The sequence below is a fragment of the Euprymna scolopes genome, chromosome 41, assembly GCF_053919585.1.
Source record: "Euprymna scolopes isolate OS-2025 chromosome 41, ASM5391958v1, whole genome shotgun sequence".
Classification (NCBI taxonomy): domain Eukaryota; kingdom Metazoa; phylum Mollusca; class Cephalopoda; order Sepiida; family Sepiolidae; genus Euprymna; species Euprymna scolopes.
The window spans coordinates 27,557,755-27,582,963 of record NC_136522.1 but is presented as its reverse complement, the minus strand read 5'-3'; the positions used below and the strand labels follow the sequence as shown (position 1 = coordinate 27,582,963).

General features: G+C 34.2%; 1 protein-coding gene across 1 annotated transcript in view; it reads left to right on the top strand.

Annotated features, from left to right (window-relative positions):
• Positions 1-327: 327 nt before the first annotated feature.
• LOC145266451 (uncharacterized) overlaps positions 328-25,209 on the top strand; it is a 64,057-nt gene continuing 39,175 nt past the window's right edge. Inside the window, exons 1-3 of the mRNA XM_080122126.1 lie at positions 328-570; positions 19,988-20,054; positions 24,088-24,169. Of these exons, the coding sequence (XP_079978252.1) occupies positions 535-570; positions 19,988-20,054; positions 24,088-24,169 (185 nt within the window). The 5' untranslated portion in view covers positions 328-534. The remainder of the gene's footprint in view (positions 571-19,987; positions 20,055-24,087; positions 24,170-25,209) is intronic.

Here is a 25,209-nt window from a genome sequence, read left to right as displayed (position 1 = left end):
TATAACTACCACCGTTGGCTTCTATGACCCTGAAAATGTAGGTTTAGCAGTTAAAATCAGTGTTCCAGCTTATTTAGAAGCCGAGATATTACAAAACGTACATCCTACGGCCGCCAGATACGCATCTGGGCAAATGCAAACATTGATTTTCTGATTCCTGAGACAAAAACCTTTCAAAAAATGTATAGGTTTGCAAATCTCCAAAAAGTCCCCACAAAAGTTAAAATTGTGCCATTAGGAACCTGATATCTTCTACAAAAATAGAAAAATATTATTGTCTATTTCTTTATGTGTGACACCAGTCATGCTACACTGGTCACGAATTGAGAAATGCTTTATGGACTGGTGAATAAGCATTTCATACTTTCAGTAGAACGGAGATCTAAAGGGGCAACGATTCATTTAGAGTTGGATTTAGTCGTGGAACAAGATAAATATATAAAAAAGAAAGTGAAAAAAAAACAACAACAACAACAAAAAAACGAAAAAAAAACCCGAGAGAAGTGAACTTTCTGCGTTCCAGAAGCAGAAATTATGGCTCGAATATTGTTGGGTCTACTCATCCTAAAGGTAATTGAAATTATTATTATTTTCATTTTTTTTAGGGGGTGGGAAAGGGATTTTATTTTATATAGATTAACGCCCTCTGCTAAATCAGCCTTTCTAAAAATTAATTTCTACTTTTTTAGGTAATTTATTTCATTTTTAATTTTATTCGTCCCAAACAAAACATATTATCACTAAAGCTTAAGCTTGGAATTAGATTTATTAATTTTTTGTGAGCAGGAGATCAAACTGGATAGAGAGCCGGCCAATAAGATTTATTTATTTATGTATTCATTTTCTATATGGAGAGATCAATCTGGGTATGGAACAGTAAAATTTAAATGTTAAATATTATCTTATATTATATTATTATGTGAGATATTAGTTAAATTTTTGTCTGATTGTACTTTCGACAAAAAATTAATTTCATAGCAGTTCCACATAAAAATTTAACATAAAATGATCACCTATGTCCGGTCATTAGTATGATTCTTATACAGGGTACCCCCCCCCAAAAAAAAAAACAGAGGACATTCAATTGTTTTTCTAAGCATTTTACAGTCAACGGAGAAAAAAAGGCCAAAGACCCTAGTGTTTTGATGTGATGTTTTGAATATAATAAACTAGTTATGGCCAAAGTTTCATTTCATTCGGACCAAACACTAAGAAACAGGGCCTAATTAGAGTTGGGGCCCGTTTTTTTAGGTCACCCTGTAGATATCTTTATGTAGACTAGTGGGTCTGTGGAAATTTCACAGCAGACTCTTTCATATGTAATATATTGATGTTGGCATTCTGTAAATGTGCAGTGTAAATGAAAACGCTCTGATATTATTGTAGCTCTTTTGTCCTAAAGTACGCTTAAATATGATATTTTAATTCTTGCAGATTTCGTATATATTATTACAGAGTTAATATTCTATCGATTTTTATATATTATAAAGTTGTGATTTCAAAAATAAAATAGAATATCCATATGACTTGATGCATCAGCTTGAATCGAAAATCATAAAGCAAATTTAACTGTGATATTCGTTTTCAGCATCCCCGAAAACCGATTACCGATTCCGATTCCGATTGTTATTTTCCCTCATTTTTGTAAAAGCCTATGTTAACTCTACAGATATTTTCCTACACGTTAAAATACACTTGTGGAGGATAATCTATCGATTTTAACTTTAATCGTATTTTAAAATCAATAAATATTTATTCTTTTGTTATTATTACCAGCAATGGAAGATTTTGGTTTAAACAAAATCAAATAAAAAACGCAATTAAAAGAATTGTTTTGGCATCGGAAAATAGGTATCAATTTTTCTGATTCCGATACCCACAAATCTTCCGATTTTTCCGATTCCCGATTCCGATTCCAATTGATCGTCCCAACACTAGTTAATTAAAAAAAAAATTCAGTTTCAATTTTCTTGGTTCCATGCGGGGTTTCTTTATCTTTTTAAAAAATTTGTATTGCATTTTCTACATGGCTAGTTATAGCATTTGTAGCTCATGTGGGTTAGTTTCCACATTTAAGTGTTTTTCTTAGAGATTTCAGCTGTTTTTATCATTACCATTTTTTGTATCGTCTCAGTCTCCCCCTTAATTCCAATTTCTCCTATTTTTTTATTCATGCTCTTTGGGACCGTTCCTAGTGCTCCTACAATTATTGGTATTATATTGATTTCTTCATGTTCCATATTCCTTTCAATTCTTTTGCAAGTTCTGCAGATTTGTTTCTTTTTTCCCGTCTCTTTGATCTTCATCCTTTAATCTGTTGGGACGGCAGAATCTACAGTTTGGCAGTATCTTGCTTCTCGTTAATTATTATGATGTCTGGTCTTCTTACTTGGATGAGTTTATCTGTTTGTACCTTCACGCCCCAAACGATTTTATTATTATTATTTACTCACTAGGAGTGATAACACAGGCTATCATTAAAGATTTCTCTTTGAGAACAACTTATGGTGTTATCTGAAATCTGAGTGACAACAATCTCCCCAGATTTCCAGTCCTCTCCGCTTCTCTCGATAACCTTTGTAGATGAATTTGCGTTATCGCAACAGTTGTTTACCATTGATTTCTTGTTGGCAGCGGCCATTAGTCTTCACTGGAATTTGGGTGACAATAAGCCTCCCTTAAAAGAAAATTTGACAATAGGTTCCCTTACCATATTTACATGGGAGCTTGTAATGCAAAATAAAAAGGGCATTGTTAATTGTTTTAATCCTTTAAACTACAAAAAAAAAAAAAAAAAAAGCAATAAATATTTACCTCTGAATCTGACAAACTAAAAACTGATTTTTTTTCAGTATGTATAGTTTTTGGAATCCTATTTTGGTTTCTTCCTTCTTTCCAATTAAAAATATCATTTTAGTTCTGTTGACAAATATTTACATTGCATACACATTTGTGATCTAACTAAATTTATGCATTCAAAGTTGCCACATTCTTCTTCTTCTTCTTCTTCTTCTTCTTATTATTATTATTATTATTATTATCATTACTAAAGTAATATCTTCATTGATAATAACATTTTTTATCACCGGTTTCCTTAAGCAACACCATATATCCATTCACTGTATAATCTTATATTATGAATTTTCATGTTGGTCTCCCGACAAAAGGAGGATGGACCTGTAAATTCACCCTTCTCCGTTCGTCTGTCTGCATTTTTCTCAATAACTACGCTTTAAAATTTAAGCTTCATTAATAGAAGGAAGGCACATAATAGTTAACGATGTCCACGCCCTACCAATGTTAAAAAGAATTTAGAAAAACTCGTCCCCGGAAAACTCGTCCATCTTTGCTAGTAGAAAAACTTATCCATTATTGAATAAATATCGATTGAAAACACATTTTATGACCGTTATTGAAGGAGGTATTGTTTTTAAAAGAGAATACACATCCCATAATATCTAAACAAATGTTTTTACTTGTTTACAGTGGCTTTAAAAAATAAAATTGATTTTTCTAAGTGTTTTTTTCTACCTAGCTTTGTAAAATTTTAGTAGTTCTACTTATTTTAAAGAGTTTATTTAGTTAAAAACAACAAGTAATATCGATTATTATTTTTTAACTAAAAATGTCCGATATCAGAGGATCATGTCTTAGGAGTCTCGATAATCGCCCAAAAATAGAAAATTAAAGAAAATACTGTGGTAGATATAGTTTTAAAACGACCCCCATCCAAAAGAAAATAAATTTATATGTTTTTTAGGTAATGTCCAAGATCACTGCTCAGGAAAAAAAATCAAGCTACCGGAAGTTGATACGGTTGATTATATAACGAAACCGAACGGAAGACACGAAAAACGAAACCATATGTTTTTTAAAAAAATTACTTTTTAACACTCCTTGTGTTATCACGAAACAAGCAAAAAAACAAAACAAAAAAAAAACACTTTTATCAAATAAAACAAACATTTTATTTCAAATAATTAATTTAGTTTTAACACTGTTTGTGTTCAGGAAACAGCAAAAGGCACTTCTGCAATATGCGGGCGGCAACGATCTTTTGTTGGTGCGTTTCACTAAACTGTCGCCAGATGGCGCTTTCCGATCAAAAAAACATTTAAGTTATTAATTTTTGTTGACCCTTCAAAGTTTCTTTAATTGAACAAAAAAATGTTTCATTTAAATTATTTATTTGTTCAAAAAAAAAAAAGAAGCTATTTTACTCTATAAAAATCGAATGTTGCTTTCATTACAAAATTGTTTTAGTAAAATTATATTTTTTTATGTAGACTTTTAAATAAATGTTTGTATAATTATATATTGATACATTTTTATACAAAAAATGTTTTGATTTTCAAATATTTTTTATGTTCGAAAAAAATCTTGTTTGTTACTTATTTGCCGCATTATTTGACCACGAAGAAATTGGAGTTATCGCCCCCTTACAATAGCCGCCATCTGAGTACTGAAGAAGTGCTTCCCAAATGACTTTTAAACAAACAAACAAGCAAACAAAAAGACAAACAAACAAACAAAAAGTCTTATATTATCAAATAATACATAAGTACCGAAAACACTTCTTATATTTTTGGTACGGCGCTATTTTTAAATAGTTTTTTTCAGGTTAAATTCAAGTTTCAGGATATTTTTGTTTGTTAAATTGTTAGGTGGAAGTACAGAATAGTTACTTAACACCATCCTCTCTCCATGTTTAGAATAGCTTTCGAAATAATAACGTTATTATTTCAGTGCGGTACCAAAAATATATAAGTACGTGTTTTCATTTTTTTTTGTTTCGTAATAATGCAGGAATTGTTTAAATTAATTTTTCAGAATAAAATACCTGCTTTCTTTGATAATACATAAGTGTTTTCTTTCTTCTCTTTTTTCCGTAATAACACAAAACGTGTTAAAACTAACAATAAATATATGGTTTATAATTGTTAAAAATATTATGGGAGTGCGTATTCACCTTTTAAAAACAATATCTCCTTCAAGAACGGTCATAAAATGTGTTTTTATCGATATTTATTCAATAATGGACCAGTTTTCCTACCTAGCAAAATGAACGAGTTTTCCGGGTACGAGTTTTTGGGTACGAGTTTTCCGGGTACGAGTTTTCCGAGCAACGTTAAAAATGGTTTTCTTAATATTACCATTGTTATTTAGAAATTCGTTCGTAACAATGGGGGGGGGGCATTGTTAATATTTTGTTTTTACATCGTTTTCTCATTTTGCCAACCAATCGTCGACTATTTTCAACTGTTTATGAAAACTTTCAAGTAGCATATTGTACACTAACCACGAACTGAAACAATCTGGCATTGTTTTAAATCAAAATAAGTATTTTCTTGTCTAACAATTTTTAATCAATTACAAGGAAAACATTGGAGAAAAAATATATGGGAGAATTTGAAAATTTACAAAAAAAACCCCAACAAATCTCTAATTAAATATTTATAAAATATAAAAGAATCCGAATCCGAATCGGAAATCGAATCGGAATCGGAAATTTAGAACAAAATTGGTAATTGGATCGAAATCGGGAAAAATTTTGGAACCGTCCCATCACTACTGATCGCTTTAAGCATGTGTCGAGGCGACCAGGTGAGGAGTACAGAGATAAGTGTGTCTTGCCTACAGTCAAGCATGGTGGTGGGAATGTCATGCAGGTATTGGAGAGTTACATTTGATTAAGGGAAACATGAACTCCAGCATATGCTGTCAAATACTGCAGCAGAGCATGATCCCCTCCCTCCAGAAACTGGGTCGCTGTGCAGTGTTCCAGCATGACAATGACCCAAAATACACACGCAAGACAACCACTGCTTTACTGAACATGCTGAGGGTAAAGGTGATGTACTGGCCAAGCATGTCACCAGACTTGAACCCAATAGAACATCTTTGGGACATCTTCAAGCAGAAGGTGAAGGTGTGCAAAGTCTCAAATATCCGCCAGCTCCGTGACGTCGTAATTGAAGAGTAAAAGAGCATTCCAGTGGCTACATGAAAAGCTCTGATAAACTCCATGCCCAGGAGAGTAAAGGCAGTTTTGGATAATGAAGGTGGCCACACAAAATATTGAGAGTTGACATGTATGTTAATATTGACAACTTTTCGTTGCCAGTGATTTAGCTTTTAATTGCTATATTTTGAGTTATTTTGAGGAGAAAATAAATTAACTCTGTTATATATGTCCAGACAGACTATTTTTCATTGTGTCAAGAAATCATTTTTTTCAGTGTTGTCCCATGAAGAAATATACTTAACTATTTAAAGAAATGTGAGGGGTGTACTCACTTTTGTGATATATATATATATATATATATATATATATATATATATATTCCATGAATCAAGGCTAATAACAACAGTAAGGGTTATGTTGTCGTATCATTAAATGAGTGTTTGTTGTATATTGGTTGAAATTGGAATGGAGATGATATATTAAAACATGTCTATTTATAAAAGATTGAGTGTTTGATTATCTTATCAGAGTTAATGTCATTGTGTTTGATCGTCTAGTGGTCTTTCTATTACATATGTTCATATACTGTTAAGTGTGAATATGTGTGTGATATGTCATTTGAACATACCTTCTGCCATTTTGTTGGTCCATCTAGAAATTCTTGTCTGGGAGGGAGACTTGATACCTGTTTTTTTGGGACGAAGATTTATTTCACAGCAAGACAAGAAATTGGTTCTATAGTTTATTTCACTTTCACAGATGTCTTGCAGAAGGTGGAAAGTGAATTTGGCCTTTGTTGTAGGTCTTATTTCTGCCACGTCAGCTTTCGTTCCCCACCCTCAGCGAAGGGGAGGAGACAACGGCGAAGCCGTCTGCTCTCCTCCAAGTCGCAACCAAATCTCCTTGATTCAGCTAACCTGATTACATGACTCACACGCAATCAAATCAGCTGATCTTGACTTCCGGTCAACGTGTCTACACTATAACTCACACTCTTCCTCTCTCTCTCTCTCTCTCTCTCTCTCTCTCTCTCTCTCTCTCTCTCTCTCCATTCTCTAACATTCCTTCCCTCATTATTTATAAAAATGTATGACGAAGACATACATTTCTTTTTTACTACCCACTTTTTCTAAGGGAATCCTAATCTCATCCCACTGACAAAGGAACTGTCATACCATTAATCAATAAACCATAATTCAAATAAATAAAATTACATCCACAAATAATACCATGAGGCGCGAATCCTTGTTCCCTCGAAGGTCAACAACTCTCTGTGACCCCATGGCCTCCATCTCGCATCTTAGGATCATGCAGAGAACACTATATCTCTTGTCACGCTATAACATGTTTTCACAAGCACATGCCTCATACGAGATAAAAGATTTTTCTTATAACATTACGAGAGCATTTTCCTATGTCTCCCGCCGAATTATGCATCCGGAGAAAAATCCCACGAAAAAACGACACAAAAAAAAATTCTACAACCATTTCGAAAATTAGAATAAATATCGACTGAACCTTTGACTCTTCCAAACTTAAGAACTAGTTGACCCCTTATTCAACCCAGTAGTGTGTCTTCTTTTTTTCCTACACTGCTTAAATCTTATTTCTTTCTCTTTTTTAACATTTTATCATTATTATTACTATCATTATTAATTAATTAACAACATGTTCTTACTTATAAATTAATCATCATCTCAATAAACCCCACAAGGCAAAAATTTACGCGTTCTCCATTCTGCGAAAAAAAAATTCATGTCCAAGAACAAGAAAAACCCTGCACAATTCTGATGTGAGAAAACATCAGTCGCATAAAAATATAAATTAAAAAAAATTCTTATAAGCATTCACAACGTCTCATCTCACCAATAAAAAGTTACAAATAACAAAACATAGATTCGTGGAAACCCAAAATTGTCCACGTCAGCAAATTCTGAGGTCGGTTACATCACCTTTACCACCTCGCAGAATCTCAAAAAAAAAAATAAAAAATAAAAAATCACAGTCGTTTACAAAAAATACATAGACATTTACAATTAAAATACATAGTCCTTTCCAAAAAAAAAAAAAACCCTCGACTCATTTATAACTTTCAGACAATCCTTCATAAAACGAAATTCAACACAAAATAACAATCGATGGAAATTAAAATTGTCCATGTCACCCAACACTGGGGGTTTCTGAAAAAGAAAAAAAAAATCACCTTTTACTTATCCGAGTGATTTTTATTATGGCCTTTTCTGCCATTTTCCTTACTGTCACTTATGCCACGTCAGGGAAACTCCATTTACTCCCTGGTGTTGGACAGAAATACATTTCGCTTTGCTATATTGGAAAAACTTTTTTTTCCAGGTCAGTAACCGCGACTGCCTTTCAAGGCATATAGCTCAGCGAAAAATATCGAGAGTTCCACCCGTGGATTTTTCCATGTTGATCCTACTCGAAATCACAGAATCCCATCACCCAAAGACAACACATGACTCACACGCAATCAGATCAGCTGATCTTGACTTCCGGTCAACGTGTCTACACTATAACTCACACTCTTCTTCTCTCTCTCTCTATCTCTCTCTCTCTATCCATTCTCTAATATAAGTACAGCATACTTGTATATATACACAACAAGAAAAAATGTAGAATTTTTCTTATCTTATCTCTATGATAGATTGTGTTCATTCAATCATTTTTGTTCATAATTTGTAATATTTTTTATTGCGATCAAATCTGAATATTGTTGAATGTTGGATGTTCTATAACAATAATCTTTCTTATTATCTCCCTTTGTAAATATCCCATAATCCTTTGCTTGTGTGTGGTTAAAAAGTAGTACAAACCTGACCTCGTACTACATGCCATCCGTTTCACAGCAATAAGGAATTAATGTTCTCTAAATTTAAAACCGAAGTTCATAGCTCCAAAGAAATATTAACACAAAAAGATCAATCGAGCAGTGATGACGTCATGACGTTAACTTCCTCTTTTTAAAGCACTACTAGGAGGAACGTGGCGGGCAAGATCCCCCATGTTTTACATGTAACAGAAAAGACCATTTGTCCCAAAACTATCCAAACAACAAGAAAAGACGAAAACCATAGTGCAACTATTGCAAAAGCATCACTTACAAGAGAGAGAGAGAGAGAGAGAGAGAGAGAGAGAGAGAGAGAGAGTCCTGCCGCTACAAATGAAAGGATATAATGAAAAAGTTGCAGATATCGAAGAAAATACATTTGCATTCAAAATGGAGGACTACTACTTAAAAAAGTTAATATCATCCATGGACTTAATAGTCATTAGAGACGCAAAGAAATTTAAAAACTTTGATTAAACATTCCAGTCAGAAAAGTATTATATGGAGTTAGTGGATGGAATGAGAACTTGTGGTATTGCATAAAAAAAGAGAAAACACCGAAATACACTTACTAGACATGAATGGAAAATGCGTAACAGTTAACCTAAAAATGGCGCTACTTATACTCTCCTACCCACAAGCAGTAGAGCAACGAAACTTGGCACAGTTATTAGTCTTTCTCTACACAGGAACCACCCAGAGTTATGCATTTCTGCCATCGTTTGATACAACTCTGGAGACCGTTTTTGTAGAACACCTCAGGTTGGTCCTCCAACTACGACGTGACTTCAGAAATCAAGGCCGCATCATCTGGGAAACGCTTGCCTTTCAAAAACAACTTCATGGCGTGGAAGAGGTGAAAGTCAGAAGGTGAAGGTCAGAAGAGTAGGGAGGATGGGTTGGGATTTCATAACCACACGCCCGTGCTTCTGATCTGGCGACATGCGAGTTGTGGACCCGAGCGATGTCCAGCAATAGGAGGGTACTTTTGCTGATCTTGCCCCACCTCTTGATTTTGATAGCTTCCCTTTTCCTCAAAAGTGAAGCATAATAGGCTCCTGTAATTGTGGTTCCCTTTGCCAGGAAATCTGTCATTACTACTCTGTCCTGGTCCCAGAAGACTGTGAGCATGACCTTGCCAACGGAAGACTGCACCCTTGCCTTCTTTGGAGGTAGTGAGTCCAAGTGCTTCCACTGCATTGACTGGGCTTTGGTCTCTGGATCATAGCGATGGACCCAGGTTTCATCCTGTGTAATAAGTCTTTTGAAAAACTGACTCATCTTCTTGGCACATCTCCAAATTCATCCTCGAGCACTCAACGCATTCTCGCTTCTGGAATGGTGCGAGCAACCTGGGAATCTATCTGGCAGACACCTTATGCATATGCAAATGGTCATGAATGATAGTTTCCACAGACCCTGTACTAATCTTGACATCTTGGGCTATTTGGCGAATAGTAATGTGCCGATCTTTCAAAATGGCAGCCTCAACTTGACAGACAGATGCCTCATCAATGGCAGAAGGGGGCAACAAGGTCTGGTAGCTGTTTCCACAGACTTCCGGCCATGTTTGAATTCACAATGCCAGCGTTTTACAAGGCCATATGATGGGGCATTATCACCATAAGTTTCTTTCATTTCATCAAAAGTCTCCTGTGGTGTGCGTCCTTTCAAATACAAAAACCGGATCACTGCTCGACGTTCAACAGGCTCCATTTCACACCTGACTCAGTTCAAACACCTGTAAAACAGAAACCACAATTAGTTCAGAGCTGTGATTACCCGTAGAGATATAAATCATTGCACATGCAAAATTTCAGCTAGATCAAAAAATGGAAGTGGATCAGGGACATTACTTATTGCATGCCCCTCGAAGTTAGTAAAATGAAAATAAAAAATAAAAATACAAACAATAAATATTGTGAAATCTACTTTCAGGAAAATTTTTTCCTAAACTCTATGATAAGCGGCAACCATTTTACTGCAGGGATATTTCTCCCTACAACAAAATAAAAATGCTGAGATCGGATAATGGTTCAGAGTTCAAGCCAAACGACTTCTAAAAATTACACCTACAAAACAACATAAAACACGAAACCTACTTAGAGGACTATGTGACAATAGTTAAGGATGATAGTAATCACACACTAATCAAAATCGCACATGGTATATCACGTACATATAAAGACACACCACTGGATCAAAGCAATGCAAGAGGAAATGGATTCTCTAAAGGAAAATAACGTTTACCAGCTAAAATCTTTACCTTAAATAAAAAACGACAGTGAGTTATAGATGTGTATACAAAATAAAAGAAAAATCCGACGGTTCCCTCAAATACAAGGCAAGATTCGTCACAAGGGGCTTTAACCAAACCAAAGGAATAGATTATACAAAAACTTTATCAGCCGACATCACATCAGTTAGCATACTAATACAGATCGCCATAACGGAATTTGCAAATACCTTCACTGGAAGATATGTAAGAAACTCAACATTCAGTGTAGTAAAAACTCCTGGGAACATATACCCGAACGAACAGTTGGGAATGACAACTACACTATTCACTATGACTACATAATCCCTACTGCTACATATCTTGAAAACGCAACTGTTAACCCAGATATAGTGATTTGGGACAGAGCAAACAAAAAAGCGACCGTAATAGAGGTCAGTGTACCCAATGATACAGGGCTTAACAGAGTTGAGAGGGAAAAGATAACAAAGTATCAAGGACTTATGTATGATATGAAACGAAATTGGAAATTAAAAGACGTTTCAATTATACCAGTCATCATAGGAGTAACTGGGCTTATGAAAAAGAACTTTAAAAAGTACATAGCAAGCATACCCGGTGAACCAAGTGCAAGTGAAATACAAACGATTGCACTGAAAGGGACGGCTAGAATCCTGAAAAGATCTCTTGGTTGGACTCACTAAAATAGGGGTAAATGTCAGACATCTGGTTGGATGTCCCATCCCCTGGAAGAAAAAGTTTAAGAAAAATGAAAAAAAAAGAGAGATGCAAATGGTTATACAGTACGATCTCATCGTACACGAAATGGATGTGAAAACAACGTATCTCCATAAAATGCCTCAATCGATTATGAAATTTACATGGACCATCCAGATGGATTTGAAGTGAAGTGGAAATCAGGTGAGAAACAAGTCTGTATGCTAAACAAATCCATATATAGCCTAAATGCTTATTGGGCAGAAACTGGAACCACACCTTGCATAACCGCCTCACCAAGAATAACAACAAATACAATGTAGCGTGGGCCGCCCATATCTCCCTGGATTGGCAGTCTTTTCTTATTCAAACAGAATAACCAGAAACCCTCGTCAAACCCCATCTCCATGTAGACGACCAGGCCAAACTATCGTTCTTTCAAAGTTGTTTTGGTTGACCAGAATAACTGTCGAACTTTTTGAGGTGTTATGTGAACGGTCAGGCCTTACACGAACTCATATACTGGCGTACATCCCGAAGTGGGGCGCGTTCGGTTACACAGCCCAAAATAATCGGACAGAAACTGGAAGCAGACCTTGCATAACCGCCTCACCAAAACAACTTTACACAGAATCAAGTAAATCATTCCATCTACATACGTCACAATAATGAGGAAAGAATCATGATCATCTTATGTGTTGGTGATTTAATTATCGCTGCTGATGACACTGATTCACTAAACATCATCAAACATGTTGATGTCTGAGTTTAAAATGAAAGACGCGGGAAAACTCCATCATTTCCTAGGGATAGTTTTCAATGTAGCTGAAGGTTATATACAGATAATCCAAGAAAAGTATGCGATAAAATACTAGAAATGTTCGATATGTCTGACTCTAAGCTATGTGAAGTTGGATTCAATCGACAGTAACTGATGACATAATCGACCCTAGAAAATATCGTGAAGTCATCGATAGTTTAATTTATTTGACAATCTGTACTCGGCCCGATCTAAGTTATATTTTCAGAAACTTCTCTTAACGGTTATCCAAACCATCTGAATAGCACTGGACGGCAGCCAAACATATATTGAGGTACATCTGGGCAGGAGTTGCTAGAAGCAGCTTATCCAGACTTGACAGAGTTCAAAATAGACTTCGTAGCTTAGTGGGGGTGCCCCTTTCTCTTCCTTGCAATCTCTTTCCCACGTTGCGAGCCTGTCTCTGCTTTATCGTTATTTTCATGGCAGGTGCTCGTCTGAGCTTCAATCTATGGTCCCTCCTTTTCAAACTTTCATGAAAAACACTCGTCTAGCCAAAAAACACTATCAATAATTTCCCATACTTTTTATCCGTGCGTAAACCTAAATGTAGATTCCATGACCAAAGCTTCTTTCTTAGAACTGCACGCCCATAAAACTCTCTTCCGATTGCCTGCTTTCCAGCTGGCTACAATCTGTCTTCAAGTCCAACGTAAACAAGTTCTTGATGAACCGTTCCTCTAAGTAATCCAATTTACAAAATTCCCACTACTTATGTTTACTACGCTATAACCACATTGACTAATATATACCCATTTACCCTTATCCTTGAGTGGCCCCCGGGCCTTGGTAAGTGGTGATTCCTGTGTAAAAATAAACATAAAGGGTACTATACAGTACCACCTATGCTATGCAAAAACGCATGACCAACTCCAGTTAATTGAATATATGGCACTATCAAAAACTACCCAAGAAGGTATCTACCTCACACGGATGCTCACGGAAATGGACCCAAATCGAAAATACGCCCCAATTAAAATATTTGAAGACAAAGTGCTATAGCGCTTTCCGGGGACCCTGTACACTGACAAAGGTGAAAACATATAGCCATAAAATACCACTTTATCGTGGGCGCCCTAAATAACAACAGCATAGAGGTAATTTATTGTCCCTACAAATATGCTTGGTGACATTATAACAAAACCCCTAACTCGAGTAAAACTAGAAAAATTTTCAGGAAATAATATTCATTAACCAAGGATGGTTTATAGCGAATATTTTTCTTTACATTCGTGAATAACGCGTACAAACATCGGCAAATTTACATGTAAACTGTACATCGAGCAGACACTTTTTGCGGGCATGCGCATGTGCACACTTAATACAGAACACAACATTAGGCTGCAACGCTAGATGTTTTGATTTAAATTCTAGCTGATAACACCAACTCATTTTTTTTTTTTTTTTGTAATTGTATTAATAAAAAAGAATGAAATAATACGTAAATTTTTGAATGTGTAAGCCTATATATTTTTTATTTTACGATTTCAGATTTACTTTATTTCATATATATTTTTAAGATGTAGGGGGTGGAAAATAACATACGGAATATGAGCCGTGCTGAAATAATAACATTTAGAAAGCCATTTTTAATATGGGGATGGGAAGGTATTTTTAAACTATTCTGTACTTCTCACCTAACAATTTGTTAAATAAGAAACTGACATACGGAATACAGAGTGTGCTGAAATAATAGCGTTATTATTTAGAAAGCCATTCTTAATTATGGGTAGGGTTGAGTATGTTTTTTTACCATTCTTTACTTTCTCCTAAGAATTTAAAATAATTGTCTCAGTCATGAAGACCAAGTAACCAAGTTATTTTCACCAGGCATTATCTCCTCCTTAAAAACAAATGGGGGAAGGGGAGTTAAGGTTGCTGAAATGCGTCACCAGAACAGATACTACACTTTGATCAAAGCAAAATGTCCAAGTAAGTGTAATATAGTTTCCCACTTAAAAAAAAAACAAAACAAAGATACAAAATAATCGACACAGAATATATTTATGAAGAGGGTGGGTGGGTATGGAGTTAATCCTGGAAATGGCTGAAGCAGTTTACGATCTCAAAAACATTTTATTTTATATATATTTTAAAGGAAGGGGGTGGGAATACGGAGCCAAGCCCGGAAACGGCTGAAGCAGTTTATGATCTCACAATTACTTTATTTTACATATATTTATAAGAGACAGAGAGGATATGAAGTCAGACCCTAAAATGGCTGAGACTGTATAAGATCTCAATATTCCTTTATTCCATATTTATTTTTAAGAAAAAAGGGAGTGGGGGTGATATAAAGTCAGTCCCGGAAAGGCTGAAGTAGTTTACGATCTCAAATTTTCTTTATTTCATATCTATTTTTAAGTGATGGTATGATATTGAATCAGTCTTGGAAATGGTTGAAGCAATTTACGATTTCATCCTTCCTTTATTTCATACATATTTTTAAAAGGGGGGGGGACTAACATTCAGAATACAGACCGTGCTGAAATAATAGCGTTATTATTCAGAAAGCCATTATTAATATGGAGAGTGTATGTTTGGAACTTTTCTTCTGTAGTTTCACCTAACAATTTAAAAAATGAAAAATAGCACACAGGATAGGAACGTGCTGTTATTATTTAGAAAACGATTCTTAATATGGAGAAAGGGAGGTATTTTTGTAAAATATTCTGTACTTTCACCTAACAATTTTATACATAAAAAACTGACATACAGAGTAAGGACCGTGTTAAAATATTAACGCTATTAAGAAAGCCAATCTTAATATAAGGAGGGGAGGTTTTTAAAACTATTTTGTACTTTCACCAAACAATTTATTAAATAAGAAACTGACGATAAGTTGTTATTTAGAAAACTGTTTAAATATGGCGAAGGGAGGGTATGTTTGAACTATTCTGTAATTACACCCGGCAATACAATAAAAAAAAAACTGGCATACGAAATACGGACCGTGCTGAAATGATAACGTTATTTAGAAAGCCATTCTTAATATGCAGAGGGTAGGGTATGTTTTAACTATTCTTAACTTTGTTGTTGTTGTTGATTTTACTTTCCTCCCCACAAGTTGTAAACAAATTCAGTTTTTAATAAGGAGGAAATCCAACTCCCCAAAAAGGGAAATTCATGATAGGAACAAAAATAATTTTCTCAGTCATAAAGAACTTCTCCACTAACTCAGAACAAAATTAAAGCCCAGCATCAGAACACACTTTGATCTTAGCCCCCCCCCCCAAAAAAAAAGTAACCAAGTAGTTTTCTTCTAGGCATTATCTCCTCCTTAAGTTAAGCAACATTTAGCTTGGTCATTATCAAATGGGTGACTACTTGGGAATACCAAACCATTTATATAGAAAACAAAGTTAAGCAATATTGAGCTTGCTCATCATCAGATGGGTGACTACTTTGGAATACCAAATCCTTTATGCAGACCACCAAAGTTAAGCAAGATTAGGCTTGGTCATCATCAGATGGGTTACTACTTGGAACTACTAAATGTTTTATGTAAGTCACCAAAGTTAAGCAACATTGAGCATGGTCATTACCAGATGGGTGACTACTTCAGAATATAAAATGCATTATGTAGATCATCAAAGTTAGGTACCATGGAGATTGATCATTATCAGATGGGTAACTACTTGGAAATACCAAATGTATTTTGTATATCATCAAAGTTAAGCAACATTGAGCTTGGTCATTATCAGATGGATAACTACTTGGAAATACCAAATGCTTTATGGAGATCATCAAATAAAGCAACATTGAGTTTGGTAATTATCAGATGGGTTACTACAGGGGAATATAAAAAGCAATATGTAGATCATAAAAGTTAAGCAATATTTATCTTGGCCATTATCAAATAGGAATATCAAATGCTTTATGAAGATCATAAAAGTTTAGCAACATTGAGCTTGGTCATTATCAGATGGGTGACTACTTGATAATACCAAATGTTTAAGTAGCTCACCAAAGTTAAGCAACATTGAGCTTGGTCATCATTAGATGGGTTACTACTTCGGATAACCAAATCCTTTATGCAGATCAAAGTTAAGCAAAATTGACTTGGGTCATTATTAGATAAGTGACTACTTTGGAATACCAAATGTATTATGTAGATCATCAAAGTGAAGCAACATTGAGTTTGGTAATTTTCAGTTGAGTGACTACTTGGGAATACCAAATCCTTTATGTAGATCACCAAAGTTAAGCAACATTCAGCTTGGTCACCATAAAATGGGTGACTACTTCAGAATACCTAATCCTGTATATAGATCACCAAAGTGAAGCAAGATTGAGTTTGGTCATTACCAGATAGGTGACTACCTGGGAATACCAAATACTTTATGTAGCTCACCAAAGTTAAGCACCATTGAGCTTGGTCATTGTCAGAAGGGTGACTACTTGAGAATACCATATACTTTATGTAGATCACCAAAGTTTAGCAACATTCAGCTTGGTCACCATTAGAAGAGGACTACTTGGGAACACCAAATCCTTTATGTAGATCACCAAAGTTTAGCAAGATTAGGCTGGGTGATTACTTGGGAATACTAAATACTTTATGTAGATGACCAAAGTTAAGCAACATTGAAATGGGCATTATCAGATGAGTGACTACTTAGGAATTTTAAATGCTTTGTGTAGATCACTTAAGTTAAGCAACATTAAGCTTGGTCATTATCAAATGAGTGACTACTTGGAAATACCATATACTTTATGTAGATCACCAAAATCAAGCAACATTGAGCTTGGTCATTATCAGATGAGTGACTACTTGGAAATACCAAATGCTTTATGTAGATCACCAAAATCAAGCAACATTGAACTTGGTCATTATCAGATGCGTGTCAACTTGGGATTACCAAATGCTTTAAATAAACACCAAAGTTAAGCAATATTGAGCTTTGTCATTATCAGATCGGTGACAACTTGGGAATTCCAAATCTTTTATATATATAACTGTTGTGTCTGTATCAATAACAACACGAACGCAGAAAGTAAAGGTCAAACAAATATATTAAGACGAAAAGATAATACATATTTACAAAGGTGCAGTTGTACTGCAGTTGGAAGATTGTCCGGCAGAGGGCGTGTTAAAGTCTTTCATGCAGCAACCGGCACATGCATCTTGCCTATCCGGCGTTCGAACACATCTCCCTGGTCTTGCTGACTTAATACCTTTATCTATATCTTTTCACCCACATATACTAATTAGTGAGCATCTCCACAACAATAACAAATGTTAAGCAACATTGAGATTGCTAATTAGGAGTGGGGGGGGCATAAAAAGTCAGTTTTTACATCTTTTACAAGTAGTGTCTGGGATATGGAGACAATCCCGGAAACAGCTGAAACATTTTACAGTTTGAACATTAATTTTTTTCATATATATTTTTAACAGTGGGTTTCGGGGTATGGAGTCAGTCCCGGAAATGGCTGAAACAGTTTAAGATTTAAACATTATTTTATGCATATTATTAAGAGTGGTGTGGGGATATGTAGTCAGTCTAGAAAATTGCTGAAGCAGTTTGCACTTAAAACATTACTTTATTACATGTATATTTTTAACAGTAGGGTGGGTATATGAAGTCTGTTCCGGAAATGGTTGGTATAGTTTACGATTTAAACATTACTTTATGCCATATATATTCTTAACAGATAAGGTTCGAATATGAAGCCAGTCTCGAAATGGCTGAAACATTTTACAATTGAAGCATTACTTTATGTCATGTATACTTTTAACAGTGGGATGCGGGGATATGAAGTCATTCCCGGAAATGGCTGAAAAAGTTTACGAGTTAAATATTACTATATTACATGTATATTTTTGACAGTGGGGTGGTGGAAATATATGTTAGCAGAAGGCAAGGCGTCGCCTGAAATTGAATGAGATAGGTGGAAATATATACTCGCAAAAGACCCTGGTGTCGCTCAGAATTGAATGAAATATGTGGAAATATACATTAGCGGAAGACCCGGCGTCGCCTGGGAGTGAATGAAACAGATTGAAATATATACTGGCGGAAGGCCTGGCGTTGCCGAGATTGAATATGAGAGATGAAGACATCACTCCAAACAAGGTATTAAGCCACTTTAAATGTCTTATGTGAATAGCACCATACAATGCATGAAGCAACTTAAAATATCTTGTGGAAATCACTCCAAACAAGGCATGAACCTACTAGAAATTTTTTTACGGAAATCGCTCCAGACAAGGCATTAAGCCACTAGAAATGTCTTATGTGAAGGTGAAATGGGCAAGTTTCTGTTGGGGGTCATTCATATTTTTCTGAATTTTCAATGACGTCTTTTTTCCAAAAAAATTTGTTGTCGGTAGTGGTGAAAGAAAATGAAACACAGTTATGTGGAATTTAATAATGAAGCAAGGGTTGTCTAATTACTTAACTGTGTCAATGTATTTATGCATTAATTTGAAAATCCTGATGAGACATCTTCCAAAAATGATATCATTTTTCTTACAATTATAGTTCCCATAGTGTGGAAGGAAAGAAAACCAGTAATTTTGAAATTTATGTTGAAGCAAGAGTTGCCTAATTATTAACCAAGACAATGTCGCCTGAAATTGAATGAGATAGGTGGAAATATATACTCGCAAAAGACCCTGGTGTCGCTCAGAATTGAATGAGATATGTGGAATATGCATTAATTTGGAAATGCTAATGATCCATCTTCTAAAAATGATTTCAATTTTCTTAAAATTACGGTAGCCTTGATGGGAAGAAAAATTATTTCTTATATGTTGTAGAATACCTGTCGAGAGTACGTGAAATTGTTTCATATATGTATTTAAATTACCTGTCCTAGGGTAGGTAAAATTATTTTAAATATGTGTTGTACATTACCTGTTCTCACAAAGGTAAAATTATTTCATATACGTTCTGTAGATTACCTTTCCTATGGAAGGTACAATTATTTAATACATGTGTAATACCCGTCTTAGGGTAGGTAAAATATTATTTTGCTCGAAATAGCAAATAATACAAATAACATTACAAATTCCTCTCTCCTAAGAATATCAAATATCTTCAAAATAAACTTCAATTTTCTCATTATTTATACTTCCGAGCAGCGCCGGGTAGCTCTGCTAGTATAATAATAAAAAAAAGAAAAACACAATAACATTCTAAGGTCAAGTGGGAGTATTGGAAGTCCGATAACTCTTGTCTTTTTTATTATCTCCCTTATTGTTTGTAAATATTCCATAATCCCTTGCTTGTGTTATATTGAATGTCTCCTCTGTACCCGTTCAAACCTGTCGTATATTTCCTCTTTTGAATTTCTATTTATTCCTAATCTTTTTCACCGACAATGCAATCCAATACATTAAATAATTCATGTTTGAATGTTGACAATTTATTCAACAAAATTTTGTATTTGCAGATAATCAGTGTTGATGCCAACTTAAATGCTGAAAACATTGAAGATTTTAATTTCACATGTTCCTCTGGTAAGACTCTATTTTATAATTGAGCATTTTTTGCCTGTTTTTTTTTTTTTCTCCTTGCTTTTGTTCACTTATAAGACCACAACAAAAGATTTTTCATAGTTTATGTAGGAAAGAAACATTGTTTTGGTAGCATTAAATATGACCATCTATTTTATCTCCATTCTACCACAGTTTGGGGGTTCATTTACCAATTATTCAACCATTGCCTTGCTTATGTAAGCATTCGATCTGTGTGCGTGTGTTTGGCACATAGGTTCCAAACGGTACCAAATTGACAAAAATTATTCCTAGGGAGGTAAAAATGTTTTATTATACACAACAAACTGGAAAAGTAGTAAAGAAACAAATATATAACAAATAAATGTTACCAAAAGCACGATAAGTTACTCTCCTAGGTAGATAAGTTTTTTTGTGTTTTAGAATATTTTAAAATGGTTCTAAATTTTTAAGATGAAGATTAATCGCATTATTTGGATTCTTCACACTACTGGTTTCATCTTTAGTTTTATTTGCACAACGTTTTGATCGTTGTAACCTCCGGCCCTCTTCAGTTGTATATTGTCAAACTTATCAATCTTTCTGTAAAACTTGGGGATTTTTATGCCAAACTCGGATTCTACATGGAATTTCAAACGGAACCGTTTATTCAATCCATGATGTAACATATCTTGTTCTGTCAATCATGACTGTGTTAGAAGTCATTTGCAATTATATTTTTGAGTGTCGTCTGCACTGAGGGTTGAAATTCAATCGCCCAGAATGTAACTTTTACAACTGAATTTTACCAAATGCTCTAACCACTGTGTCAGGAGTTCGCATGCTACCCCCATGTATTAAATAAAGGGTTCTCTTCGAAATTCTCTTCGGATTCCTGACTTCAATATTTAGATTCCTGAGTTTGACAAGATGCACCTGAAGATCGACCGAAACTTTGTGCATATAACCCTCAAGATGAGAACAGAAATTCAAAGAATCTAAATAATGCAGATTATTTTAAAGTGTTTATTTACTTCGAAACACAAGTAATGCTGAGTTGCTAATATAGAATAACCACAAGATGGCGAAAGTACGTCTTCATTTTTGGAGTTAAAGTGACATTTATTTAATGGATTTCTATTAGTATTTATTTTTGAGTTTTGAGTGATTCTATTCGATTGTTATGAAATGCGTACTTCTTCGACATTTAGGCCTATTTTTGTCATTTCCATATATACCATATCTTTTTAATTCTTCCTTAATCTTATAAGAGCCATTCCTGTAAACATATTCAACGCTGCATGTTTGGGTGGGTGCATACATGATTGACACAAGGGCCAATGTTGAAATAAAGCACCGAAATTGGAAAAAAAAAACAACAAGCAAACGATCACAGTTGTGCAGTGAACACAAGTTTACAATCCGTTATCTCCATATAGTCTGATATGATTATCATCATATATATTTGTAAGGATATATGAATTATATGGACTGATAAAATCTCATACTTCTGCAGACTCAAAATAATCGTAGCCTTTATTCATTCATCAATATTGGTTTTGTAAATTTTTTCATGTTATATAGATTTCATCCTTAAATACATTATTGTGCACCCTTACGAATTCTAGAGCAAAATTCTTTGATGGATAAAAATCTACTACGTCAAATTGTAAGAAAGTACATTTCCTTCAATGAAAAATGAGATATTCCAAATCATCTGCAGACAATTCCTCTAGTCTAAAGCTGTTATACTGCTTGTTTATGACTGATGCAAACATTAAATAATTTTTGTCGTCCTACTTAGTCAAATTAAAACATTTCCAGCTTCTGTGGAACAGCAAAATATTTGGGCTGAAAAGTTCTGGGTTTCCGCACACTTCAGATCAGTGCTGTTATTTAGGTAGAATGTAATTAACAGATCTGCTGGGTTCAGTAGTTCTTAACTTGTTTTGCATCAGGCTAGCCTTCGCAATCAATGTTGAAAAGGTCTTCATGCTTTCTAAAGAAAGTATCGGAAGTTTTTTCTTCACCGAGAAGGTCCATAGTGTTTTGCAAAAATCTGTTTTGTTGTTAATAGGTGCTTTATTCTATAGGCTTCTGAGAAGTAAGTTATGTATTTCTATAGTCATTCTTCCAATTTTTTTGTTGTTGCTCATGTTGATGCTGTTCCATTTTTTTCTTGTTGGATCAACTTTTATTCAACTTTCTGTTGTTGTTTAATCAGTTGTTTTTGTTCTAGTTGTTGGAACAACCCTTTTTTGTTTTCTGCTGGTAGTTCATATGGGCTTTCATTATCTGAACAGTAATAGTCTTGAAATCCTCCATCTGTATATATTTTTTATTTTTTACAAGAACGAAATGTATTATTCGGAAAAACTATTGTCTTTATTTTCGAATAACCACTGTAATATTACGAATTACAAATTAATGTTGTACGTTGCACTCAAGAGTGTTATATACATAAATGAGTTTGTGTTTATCAAAATTATACCTCGGGTGTGTTATCAATTTTTAGCCGTATCAAACGAAAAGTTATTTTCGTTTTCAATGAATATAAATGACACTTTTTACAATTACAAATATGGCTTGCTTATTTTTCAATCATCAAAATACAAGTGACAATCAACACATAAGAACATGATGAGGGTCAGGTGGAGAAGAGTGGTTTGCAGAAATCTCTCGCCTGCCCAAAGTCTCTCTGCTTTGACTATGTCGCTTGTCTTTTTTTATCGTCAAATGACCTCATAATCTTTTTTTGCCCAGCCTTTGTTTATTATTATTGTTTAAAGTAGGCTGGTTTTGTTCTGACCAACTTTTCCATAATATCAGTCAGACTTTTCTCCGGCAATAGACATCATTATGATACAATTCTCCGGTGGTATTCCTGCTGACCCAGACATGATCACCCTTTCATGATGTCGGTCAGCTTTTTCTCGGGATTATGACATCATCGTGGCCTGGTGGTCTCAGGCTCACCTTGCTGCTTCTAACAAAGAGGAGAAAAATAACTATTTGATGAGAGAAAATCTTACTTGTGGATTTTTCTTCTGTGTTTATTATCGAAATATTTTTCAAGTACAATTTTGAGAACATTTATTGAAGGAGTTATGTGAGGTAGTTTCGTATTACCAGTTAAAAGACGATCTTGTTAATTAAGTATGTAACTCTATTGTCAGATAGTTTCAGTAAACCTACTGGTGTATGTTTAGCCTTTTCCTTTTTGTTCGAAAATGGGCTTGTTCGCGTGGCAATGCTATGTTGTAGGCATCCTTTTAGTTAATTAGAGTTCCTTGTCGCCAGATTTGTTTTGGCATAGAAAAGTCACTAAGGAAAACTCTGACACAGAAAGCTAAGTTTACAAAAAGTATTTGTCTTTATAATAAGACAGAATACATAGAGAACAAATGTTATAGTATTTGACCCTCGAGAGTTGTACCTTTCGGTATATTTATACCGTGAGTAGAGTTCATATATTGTGTATAAATGAGTCCCCAGAATAATGGGCCAAAATAATAAAAGGAAATGTTACTCTGACAAGTAAGAACTAATAATTTATCTGCTCCATTTTTGTTACTCATCACCATCTTAGATTTATTTTTGGTTATAATCTTTGTATTTATTTTAATTTTAATTTTATTGGATTAAAAAAAAAAAATTTTTTATTACTTACACTTTTATTTTATGTCTACTGTTAGTTGTCATCTCGCTTCTTTGATTTAATAATTTTTAGCATCTTTAAAATTAAATTTTTCTCATTTTTGCTGAAGTATGATTTACACAGATTATCTACATATTTGCATTCCCTGGCTCATCTTCATATTTTGCACTCGACTATAGGCGACTGTCTGCTTTCTTTAAGCTCACAGTAAGAATTTGATTAGTATACGAAAATCTGTTTGTTCTTTTTTGGTGTTTTTCTACATTATTAATTTATTACTATTTATGTTTCTTCTTCATGATTACCACATTATAATACCCACAATTTTTCTTTATGTATTCATATAATTATTACTCCGTAAATAAATTATTATTTTCCTTTTTTATTGTATTTTTTTAGGTTTTAGTCCAAAAAACGGCAACTGTTACCTTTTTGTAAATGAACCCATGAACTACAAAGTTGCTGCCAGTATTTGTAAAAGGTAAGCTAGAAAAGAAAGAAAAAGAATGCAACTGCAACAGAAACGTGAAATTGAGACAATGTGGGTTATATTTAGTTTGATTTAGCTTAATGCAAATTTAAGTAAATTTGTGTGTGTGTTTAAACATAAACAATAAACAGTTCTTTTAAGTGGACTGTTATCTCCAATTCAAATATGCAAGCAGTAACAGCGATAACTTCAATATGCAAATCGCACAGATAAAGGTGGGTTTCTTCGTTTCTGCCACTTCTTGTCAGTAATTCCTCCTCGGATTGCAGTAGACACTGAAATGGAGGATCTTCGAATATTGGGTGGCATGCGCATCAACACAAAGACAAACTTTTGCCAAAACAAAACCTAGTTGCCAAGCAAACAACTCTGTCTATAAGCCAAAACTCTTTCTGCCCCGATTCGATCCTTACTTAAATATCAAATAATTCTTTTGTTCTCAAAAATTGATGTCTTTCAATACTAGACAATTATGTCATTCTTTGATGTTTGAGATCATTCAGTGTATTGTTGTTATTCTTTGTACATTGCTTTTGCCATCAAATTCTAAATTTCTTAGCATTTAATATGTAAGTCGCATATTTACCTAGTTAACCTGGCTCTTTCGCTATTGTAGGGCCCCAATTTGTTACATTGTAATTTTGATTTTAACTTCCATAAGGTGACATAAAAGTGGTGCAAACGTATGTTGTCGAGGGAATTAATTTTTCACTTATAATGTAGGTGCACCACAAAATTTGTACCTCCTTTTATTTCTTTATGTTAAATATTGGGTGAGGAAACGCACTAGTATGTAAGACGGTTAGTCAAAAATACAAAATGAAAATTCAAATTTATTCTAAATGTTCTGAATGTACAGAAATAGGCAAATACATAAATAAAATAAAATTTAAAAAATAAGCAATGAACAGTTATAAAATACACGCAATAGAGGAAAAAATTAAACCTTTAAATATTAATATAAATTTACCGATGCGAATATTAAACGCTTCCATTCATTCATTTTTTTTTGTTTCAATCTAAAAATTTGA